Raw genomic sequence first — 10,555 nt, 5'->3', positions numbered from 1 at the left:
GGGGTGGGAGGGGGGTTTGCACACCAACGACTCACAGTTCTCCTCGTCCGAGTTGTCCTCGCAGTCACTGTCCCCGTCACACACCCAGGCCTTGCTGATGCAGCGAGCGCGCGCGGGGGGGGGGGGGGGGGGGGGGGGCAGCTTGCTTTGCCCGGCTGGTTTTGGGGGAGCTTGCACACAAAAACAGTGCCAAAAAAAGCCTGAGGAAGCCCTGCAAGAGGGGGAGCATCCCCGTCTGTGGAGGATGGAGGGTTTGAGCAGGGGTTGTTAGAAGATGTGCATGGGGGGCACGAGGCAGCCCCCATGTGCCTGCTTTGCCAGCGGCTCAATACGTTCCCCCTCTTGCCATGGGAGAGGAGAGAGCCAGCCCAGGAAAGCTGCACAGACATCACCTGCCTGTGCAACCAGACAGGCAGAGGTCCCCAATACCTCTACAGGAGCCAGGGTGGGTTTAGACAGCTGCAGGACATCCAAGGGGTTTAGCTCCCTTCTCAGATCACCAGTAGGTAAAACCCCAACTAGATGCACAGGTGATGTATAAATTACAAGAGATGAAGTCCCCTCCAAACAATACTGGTCAGCCCCTGTTATTGCAGGTACTCACTTCATCTCTGCTCAAACACATCTGGAATGCCGGTAAATTCAATTAAATTGTGTTTCGGTGTATCCCTGAGCCATCCGATGCAATAGTTTCATCTTCCTGGTGTGGGATCCCACCATGTCAATTACGCATACCTCAGTACTGCAGGTGTGTATGTATATATATATGTATGGATGTCCTCTGTCTTTGCCCCCTGCCTCCCCTTCCCAGACAAACAGCTCCCCTCCCGCTGGCACTCACCCAGCTCAGCCCCACCACAGCGCCTGGTTGGTGGCTTCCTTGCACAAGGGACACAGCAGATGACCCTGGGGACATGCCCATTGGCATTGGAGAACCCATGTCCTGGTGTGGTCAGCTCCAAATAAACAGGGTCCATTGCTCATCTATCTGGTGTCTCCCAGTGTGAGGTGTGCACAAGCACTTGGAGGTTCAAAACCACGTTTCAACTAACAGTTTTGGCGTCAAAATGGCTAAGGAGTGTCTCTCACTGGCTTGCACAAGACATGAAGTTTTGCAGCATTATAGCACAGCCTGGCATCGCCTCACAGCACAACATCACCTCAAGGTATTGCCTTATGGCATGGCATCACCTCAGGGTATCACCTCATGGCATGGTATCACCTCACGGTATGGCGTCACCTCACAGTATCACCTGAGCACCTCAGGACATGGTCTCACAGCATAGCATCACCTCATGGCATCACCTCAGGACATGGCCTCTCCTCACAGCATGGCCTCATGGCATGGCATCACCTCATGGTATGGCCTCTCCTCACAGCATGGCCTCATGGCATGGCATCACCTCATGGTATGGCCTCTCCTCACAGCATGGCCTCATGGCATGGCATCACCTCAGGACATGGCCTCACAGCATGGGCTCACCTCATGGCATCATGTCACCTTGCGGCACAGCCTGTGGCAGAGGAAGGGCACTGGGGGGAGACAGGAAGCCCACCACCACCACCACCCTCCCCCTGTGGCCATGTGGAATAAAATTTCCAGCTTTTGAGGTTTTTGCCTCCCTTTCTGCACCATCAGCTGCCTCCTGCCCCGGGCGGACTCTGAGGGGGCACCCAGGAGGTGGGCAGGCGGGATTTGCACCAAGACTTGGGGCTGGCAGTCACGGTGATTGCTGTGAGATGACTAATTGGCTAATCAGCAATTTGCTAAATGCTTTTATGCTCATCACAATAAAAAAACAGCTGTGGAGCCACTCTGTCTGCAGGAGCAGCAGGAGAAGGAGGAGGAGGGAGCTACCAGGATTGCTGTGCCCCCGTGTTACGGTGGGGGAGATGAGGCACAGGGTGCAGCACCCAAGGATAAGGCACCGGCCCCACGGCCACCCCTCTCAGGACCTCCTGCCCACTGGTGAGCACAGGGGGGGGGTCTCCACAGCTGTCTCTGCTGAGGACTTTGGGGGTCTCCTCAATGCAGCATTTGTACCCAAGCTGTTGGTTTTCAGCAGCCACAAAAAATCTTCATGAATTCGTCTAATCCAGCTTTGGACAGGGTTGTCCCCAGCCTGCGGCCCTGGTGGCACCAGCGCTGTGAGGAAGGAGGGTCCGGTTCCCCACGCACTGACCCCAGGAGGGGGGACATCCCAGCCCAGGCTTCGCCCGCGGCACCAGGGGCTCATTCCCCAGGTGAGACACTAGATGGAGCATCTAACATCGCTAATACTTTTTTTTTTTTTTTTCCTTTTTTTAATCCCATAAAGGACAAATTGAAAAGCTAAATGAAAACACAGATTAAGTTGTATCCAGCAGCCCTCGCGTCCCTGTCTGCGCGCTGGGCATGCGCCGCCCCAGGAGCAGGTGCCAGGGGCAGGAGGGGACATTGCCTGGGCCACGGCCATGGCATTCTCCTGCAGAAACACAAACCTCAAAGTGGTCACGGCTCTGGGTGCGCACGAGGGAGATGGGGATGCTTTGGTGGCCTCTCCTTTTGTTTCCTCGAGGCCGTCCAGCCCTCCCAGGTTTCTCTTCAGCCCGGGAGGCAACAGGCTGTGTTAGCACCTCAGTTGTGAGCCTCCCCAAACCGGGGTAGGCGAAGACACAGGCGCCAGTTTTCCTGCTCTGAGAAGAGCCGAAGGTGTCTGATATTCCTGGAAAGCCCGTGGGCGAGCGCTGCGTTTCCCAGAGCAATTACGGTGCCAGTGAGGATTACTAGTGATGTCTGTGCCTGAGCTGCTCCTCCCAGCAGCAGAAACTTTTCCTAAAAACGTTCCTGAAAACTTCTGCAAGGAGAGGAGACACCACTGGTGCAGCAGAGGGGGAGAGGAAGGGCCCTGTTCCCAACAGGTCGGCATCACCATAGGGTTATGGTCAGCCCTGAGAGGCTGTTGGAAGATGCACGTCCGCTCCCAGACCTTCCCCATCCCTCCTGGAGAGGTGGCACAGGGCTGCACACACCTGCCCAACAGCACTGCGCCCGTTCACGTGTGCCCAACGGCCACCTCTGCTCCCCACGAGCTGCTATTTCCCCTCATTTCCCAGCACGTACAAGAAATGCTTAAATGCTTTTTTTTTTTTTTTTTTTTTTGAGACTTTCCCTCAACCGCAGGGCATATCTGGAAGCCTCATCTAACGGTGACGTCAACCCCGGCCTGTGCTCCTCCGGCTGCACCAGGGCTGGGGGAGCAGCCCCACGCCGTGCTCCCCGACATCCCCACAGGCTGAGGGAGCAGCTCCCTGCCCCACGCCGTGCTCCCCGATGTCCCCACAGGCTGGGGCTTACACCAACGACAGCATCATGTGCCATAACTTGGCCCGAGGCCTGTGCTGCCCTCGGAGATGCCGAGTGGGAAAGAGGTCTCCGGGCACAGGCGGACACTGGTGGTACAACAGCCTCAGAGCAGAGGTGTGAAGCAGCAGCAGCCTCGGACCACGCTCACGGCTTCAGCTCCTGGAGCTCCCACAGATGGGGGGTGGTCACCCTCAGGACCACCACATTGTTAAGTAAGTCATGATCTGGGACGACAAGGTGGCCCTGGCCGAGATTGTGCCAGGTGAGGGTAGCATCCAGTCCTGACCTACAGCAAGCAAATGATTGTCTCATCATGGAGACCAGGAAAGTAACCCCTCCAACAGAGCCATTCTCGAAGGGCCACCAGGTTTAGGGGGGCTTTTTGGACCTGCCAAGGAACAGAGCACAAATTAATTTCACTTGGTGGTTGTTCACTGTCATCAGCAAGGTTACTAGTTAGCACCTGGCTCTGAAGTCTTACTCATGGTTAAGCTGGGGAGAATGGGGGTGATTTTCAGATCCCAGCTCCACCCTGCAGCACTGGCGGGAAAAAATCCTGCTCCGAGATGCAAATGAAGCACATTTGGTACTGGAGCCACTGGTTACGCATGGATGTCATCCCTCAAAAGCAATTCCTGCAGTCAGCCTGAGCACAGCCACGCTTTGATGCGAGCACACTGCAAAAATAGAGGGGCACTGACTGAAGATCTTGTCTCTCCCTCCTTTAGGAAATTGCAAACTTCCATTTCTTTAATCTAATCATTTGCAGGAGGAGATATTTTCTCTAGAAAAGCCAATATAAGAGGGCTGAAAGGTCGGATGGGATAATATGTAATCCATTGCGATAAGGGCTGTTTACAGAATTATTAATCAAACACAAAAGGGAACAGATAGTAACATTTTTTATTAAATATTACAGTGGATCAAAAAGTACAAAATATCTTTTGCCTGCTATGTGATTGGGAAACTATTGGCACATAATACAGTATCAAAAGCATTAATAAGTACAATTTGGAAAACATACAAAAATTGAGTGTTTATAGTTGGCTCAGCTTTATTTCTGGTAGTGTTTAAACTAACGCAAAGGTTACTCAATAACCTTTTAAATGGGAAACTATATAATATTACTGGGCCATTTTTATATATACAAATCATCACCTTACAGAGCATATAGGCTACATAACTTGAATCACAAAAAGTATACAATATTTACAACAAAAGAAAGTTAAAAAAGTATAAACAGCTAGTAGATTACGCTGCCATTATTAGAACATATTTAAAACTGCGGGGCTGGGGGGAGAAGGGGGGAGGAGGAAGAGAACGAGCGGAACATCAACCACGTGTACAGCAAACACCGCAGGAAGCGCTGCCGATGCCGCCCGCCTTGCACCAGCGCAACAAGTCCCATCGCCCCTTAAAAAAAATAAAAATCACCAAAATTGCAAAACCGGAGCAGATGCCACCTTGCTGACCACCACAACGGCCAGGACCAGGCCCCTTAAAAAAAATAAAAATCACCAAAATTGCAAAACCGGAGCAGACCTTGCTGACCACCACAACGGCCGGGACCAGGTGGGGGCGAACGGCCAGGGGACCCCGGTGGTGGTCTCTGGAGGTGGTAGCCCCCGCGTCCCCCAGCTCGGGCCGAGGTGCTGGCGCAGGCTGCCAGCTCCAGGGCTGCAAATCCCACTTCTCTGCAGCTGGGACAGGCTTATCCTCCCAGGCAGCGGCACGCCGGGCAGACTTCTCGTGTCGGGGCAGCAGGCAGAGCACGGGCTCCTTCCCGCCCAGCACCGCTCGGGGTTGGGATTTCACTGGGAGCCAGGCCCCGCTCCCCAGCCCGTTCCCAAAGTCCGGCTCAGCGCGCGGCCAGAAGCTCCACGCGAGCCGTTTGCTGCCGGGCCTTCTCCTTTGAATCTCACAACCTTTAGCATCCCTAATGAATCCTGGACATAGTGCGTTTGGATTGCAACATTTCTTGGAACTCACTCCTGGTAAATAGATTTATGACTCTATTGCCAATTAGATTCCACAGTTTCCTTTACAAACCTACCAATAACAATGGTTTGATTGCACAAAGAAAGGCTTGTGCAATTTCATTCAATAATAAGGCCCCTTGAACTCAAACAATGCAAACAAAGCCCCATTTAAGACATTTAAAAAAAAAAAAAAAAAAGACTTTTCAGCCGATGGAGAATTCAATAGTCTTTTGAAACATTTCCAAGATTTCTGTTAAGAGTTTTTAAACAAATAATGCGCCGCTTCTGTTGGGGATTTAAGCTACCATTTCTTTTCCTTGGCCCCGATGTTTGCACAGTATATTATGAGCTTCCCCAGCCAGTGGCGGCCAGTCTCCTCTCCTCTCCTCGCGGGGCACAAGCGAGGAGCCTTCCTCCCCTCTCCCTGTCCCCAGCCCCGCGCTGTCCCAGCACGGCTCTCAAAAGGCTCTGAAAAGCCACCGAATTCCAACGGGACGTAACCAAAAGGGAACGCGGACACTTGGCGTAAACAAACGCACGACTCCAGGACACACAGCTTCACCCACACGAGGAAGAGAAGCGGTTGCTTCACCAAACACACGACAAGCTTCTGTTTGCATTTTGCTGTAGATTTTCATATTCTCTCCCCTTCCCGCCCCTCCCCCCCACCCCTTTCCCTCCCATCCCCAAACCCCTGATTCTCATGTGATTCAGATCTAGTGCAACTTTGCTGGAGATGTCCTCCACACTGCGGCCTCTGCCCGGCTGAGCCTGCGGGTTTCTCTCCTGTACGATCTGTGGAGCAGCAGGATGCTCTGCACTGGCACATCCATGTTCTAAGTTCTACTAGTCTGTTTATCGATCAATTAAATATAGTTTTACCACAGGAATATAAAGTATTTAATTGAAGAAGCTGGATCTTTAACAGTAGACGAGTATATTATTCTGTTTTCCACCTTTGGATATTAAGTATGATACATTATATATTGTATTTGGCTTCATATCACGGGAAAATTTAATGACATGCCTAGCATGCAAAGTGTTTCTTAGTAGTTTCCATTTTTCTTTTCGTATCGATTACGCTGTCTTTGAACAGTAACTGAGATGGTTTGAATCACAACCAATTTTCACATTGTAAAAAGCCTCCAAGTCACACTTGGCTTTATCGATGTCTACGCTCAGCTGCGCGGCGGCGATGTCCTGCAAAGTGAACACACATCCATAGGGAAGCTCTTTCATCAGGAAAACCCAGCCCCTCCGTGTCCAGGCTCTCCCCCTGAGCACGGATGCCCAGGGAGAGGCTGAGATCCCCGTGGGGGTGTGGAAGGACCATCCCGACCACCGCACGTAACCCCCTACCCATCTTACCAAACCAGCCTGCTCCCGAGGCACCGGCCCTGTAAGCCTCTGATCCAAATCAACATTGGCTCCTGTCCTAATTTCTGAAATTCTCAACATTCTCGCAAACTACAAATCCATTTTCTGGACTCCTTTGTCATCCGGCAGCTTGTGCCAGGGAGGTTTTGTTTTCTAGACCATTTCTCTGGTAGGCAGGAGGGTTTCACAGCCTAGGTAAGGTCAAGTACAACGCTCGACAAATTCACGGCCCAAGAGAGGGGAAAGCAAAGCTCGGTGGGAGGGGAGAAGCGGAGGAGCCATCGCAAGGAGAGGAGGAGGGCGGGAGGTGCTCAGCACCTCGAGGGGCGGACCACGGGCAAAAGAGAACCTTGTTTGCATCCTTGCACCATATCACCTACAGTATGTTTATAACCATTAAGATTAATCTGAACCAGTTGCTTCAGTTTGTAAACAGTAAACGTTACCACAAAAATGAAACAAAAATGCTGCTCAGAAGTATAAAGAAACCGGAAAAATTACAAACACGTGAAAAAAAAAAAAAAATAGGACAGCCACAGCCTTTAAAAAAAGTTGCAGGTAAAATGATACTGTTTAATTTAAAAAAAAAAAGAAACCCAAAACAAAAAAAAACCAAACATAAAGAGCACAGAATATACTGGACAAACAAAACTATATAAATTATTGTGACCAAATGTGACACTGGTAGTTTACGAAGTGGATATGTACAGTCAAATTAAACAGTGTTTACCCTTCTGTTCTAATAGTGTTAAAATGAAAAAAAAACTATTGCCGTTTTACTATACATTGCATTGATTGAATCATTAAAAGTCAGGAAAAGTTACCCAAAAAAAAAAAAAAAAAGCACATCCACTGATTGTACGGATTCTCGGCCCGCTTCTCCTTCCCAGGGTCATCTGGAGTCTGTGACTCATTTGCAACAACGCGCGGCCCCTGGTCCTCGGCTCAGTGACAGGCAAAGGCAGCCCCCACCTGGGACTTCAGTGAGCTCAGGACTGGGCCCGCGTTTCCACGGCTCCCTTTGAACATCTGCTCTTACCATGTACAAGTCCTTTCAGAAAACACATATGCAAAAATCCAATGATTTTTTTTTCTTTTCTTTTTTTTTTTTTCTTTTTCTTTTTTTTTTTTTTTTAATGTTTGGTTTTCTTTTTTTGCAGGGGCAGGAATGAGGGGTGAGGGGGCTGATGTGGGAGCCAGAATTAAAGAAGCAGTCCTGTCTCCATCGAACTCTGAAGCGCGCCTCTAGGCGGGATACGACTGCGTCCTGGATGACAAAAATACACGTCGCTAAATCTGTGAGACACCGTCACAGGGGGAGGAATGTCGCTAACTTAACTCTTCTCCTCAGACCTTTCTTTTTTTTTTTTTTTTTTTTTTTGTTGTGAGCGAGGGATTCTACAGTTTTGTGCTGGGATGTACAGAGGATAGCTGGGAAGGTGGGAAGGCGGCTTGAGGGTTTATAGCAGCTAAAGGATAAATGCTGTTATGCAAAAGGTCACCGTAGGAACTTCCTACAGGTGTTGCTGCAGCTAAGTGTCTGTACAGTTGCTGAGAGTTTGCAGGGGACGTGAGGAATTGTCTCTGCACCATGAAGGAGTGAAGAGCCAAAGGCTGCATTAGTGGGGAGAGCACGGTCTGGTTTTTCAAGTACTGCAGGGGATGAGAATACCCAGGCGGGAGGCGATTGTTCAGCCCCGTGCACAGGCTGCCCGGATACAAGCCTGGGAAGATGGGGGCTGAAAGGGGGAATTTGTGGCTTTCCAGCATGCTGCCAGAGTGGAGGCCGTGCACCGGCTTGCTGCCTTCCCCCTCTGGGTCGGGACCCTTGTCTTTCGCTGAAGTCTCCTTTGGTAAGTGCAGAGGAGAGACAGCTCGGATTTTTTTTTCAGAAATGACTTTGTCCAAATCCTCCAGGCTCCGTTTCAAAGGCCGGGCAGCCCCCACGTTCTGAGGGCTCGTTCTGCGACTGATGATAGGATGCACCATCCCCTCCATCTTCCTCAGGTTCTCCAGCCTCTGGGCCTGCTGCTTCCCAGACCTGTGGAGCAACTCGCTGTGTTTTTTCGGGGCCGTCATGGCCATGGGGGACACGCGGCAAGCTTTGGGGTTACAGTCTAGGCTCACGGCCTGGCTGCTCGCAGCCTGGAACGGGGAGAGGCCTTTGCCTTCTTGCTGGGCCATGGATGAATGAGGGAGGCTGGAGCCCGGAGCCTTTGCAGTCTGTTTGTGTATGCTCTTTGGAAGACTCAAATCTGTTGGCTGATCATCTGAAGAGGCCTCCACTGCTGCCTTTTTTTCTTGCTGATGCAAAGATGGGCGGTAATTTAAATTTAGTTTTTCTTGGTGTTTGTGTTGAGTAAAAGTAGAAATATTTTCAGACTCTCTGAACATGTCCCGGGGGAGGTACTTTGATGTCTGTTCATTATTAAGGTGGTGTTCTGTGTGCCTATAGAGGCTGTGCAGATGAGGTGATGAATAAAAATCTGCCAAGAAGGTGGGCACATGGGAGTGCTGCAGTGCCCTTTTCTCACTAATTTTATCTTTGCAGTCATGGATATCCGTCTTCGGTACGTACGACTCGGCAAGAGAACTGAGGTGATGCTTTGAAAAATCACAGCGCTGAGGATCCGGTTTACTTAGCATGTCGTGTTTAAAAACGTCATTAATTGATTTCCTTTCTTCCTTGGTTTTAAAACTCTGGACATGTTGTATGACTGAGGGCCTGTTAATTGCTACAGGATCAGAATTAGGGGCGTGGTGACCTTGTGATATGCTTGAGGACAGCTCATCTCTGCTGTTCAGCTTCTTTTTGCTGATCAAAGGTGGAGGAGAACCGTAAGGATAGCTACACGACAGGGCTGCCCCACTGACCTGCGACAGCAGCTTCTTCTTTGCCAGGGGTGACATGATGCCTGGGTTACCCTTGGAGTAGAGCAGTGGCGTGTAACCAAAACTGGAGTCATCATTCATGGACCCAGGTAGCTCCTTTTCCTTGAACATGTCGAAGTTCTGGACCACCAGTACTTTGGGCGTTTGCTTTAGTGCGTTGTGGATATCTTCATTTCCCAGCTGGTCCACTTTCACCGTGCAGTTTGCGATGTAATCGGCCATCTCTGGCAGTTTGTCATCTTCCATGTCGCTCTGAGGGGGCAGCTGGACTGGGAAGGCTGTGAAGGGCATTTCTGGAGGTTCACTTTCTAAGCTGTCAGTGAAAGCTTTGTGTAGTCTTTGTTCAGGCTTTGTGTCTTCCAGGGCATCTGCTGGGGGATGTAATCGTTTCGTGACGGTGGCATCCAGCACGGTGTCTTCTTCTGGGGGCACGGATATACTTGAGAAAGAGGATGAGTGCTGAACCTCCTCCTTGGCTTTCTCACTGTTCGTGCTGTTTTCTGCCAGGTCTGTCTTTTCCAGAGGCAGTGGCCGAGCTGTCTCTGGTAAAAGAGATGGAGGGCCTTGCACGGGCTGTTTCATCTCTCCCACTGTAGGATGTTCAGGGAAATTTTTCTGGTCTGCTGATTCTTGATCCTTCTCTTGTTCTGATGAAACCTAATAAAACGATTCAACAGACAGTAGTAAGAACGCGGTGCGTTTTAGCAGATTGTTCATAAGATCATACACAGCACACCGTTGGCTACTTTTAGAGAAGTACTTGTCAATCACCTTGCTGGAACGTGAAGGCTCTAACACCAGGTATCGGACTCAAACAAAGAAATGTATCTCCTGCAAATATTAAGAAATATACCATCCCTTCTCGGGTCACAATAAGGCATTTCAAAACAGCAGATGCTTGTAACCTGATGAGAGGCACCAGTGACTTGACCAGACAGCTAAATGCTGAGATTACACTCTT

At 50.4% G+C, this 10,555-nt stretch overlaps 1 protein-coding gene and 1 long non-coding RNA gene across 3 annotated transcripts in view; one reads left to right on the top strand and one right to left on the bottom strand.

The window, feature by feature from the left end:
* Positions 1-9,358, top strand: part of LOC106887135 — a 16,947-nt gene extending 7,589 nt beyond the window's left edge. Inside the window, exons 4-5 of the long non-coding RNA XR_001411812.1 lie at positions 7,863-8,000; positions 9,254-9,358. This is a non-coding gene — a long non-coding RNA (uncharacterized LOC106887135). The remainder of the gene's footprint in view (positions 1-7,862; positions 8,001-9,253) is intronic.
* ARID5B (AT-rich interaction domain 5B) overlaps positions 7,822-10,555 on the bottom strand; it is a 37,147-nt gene continuing 34,413 nt past the window's right edge. For both annotated transcript variants that reach the window (XM_014940546.1, XM_014940547.1), the window contains exon 7: positions 7,822-10,251. In XM_014940546.1, coding sequence (XP_014796032.1) covers positions 8,101-10,251 — 2,151 coding nt within the window. In that variant the 3' untranslated portion in view covers positions 7,822-8,100. The remainder of the gene's footprint in view (positions 10,252-10,555) is intronic.

The sequence above is a fragment of the Calidris pugnax genome, unplaced genomic scaffold (genome assembly GCF_001431845.1).
Source record: "Calidris pugnax isolate Ruff unplaced genomic scaffold, ASM143184v1 scaffold39, whole genome shotgun sequence".
NCBI lineage: Eukaryota > Metazoa > Chordata > Aves > Charadriiformes > Scolopacidae > Calidris > Calidris pugnax.
The sequence above is the reverse complement of the archived record's forward strand: the minus strand, read 5'-3'. Positions and strand labels throughout refer to the sequence as shown.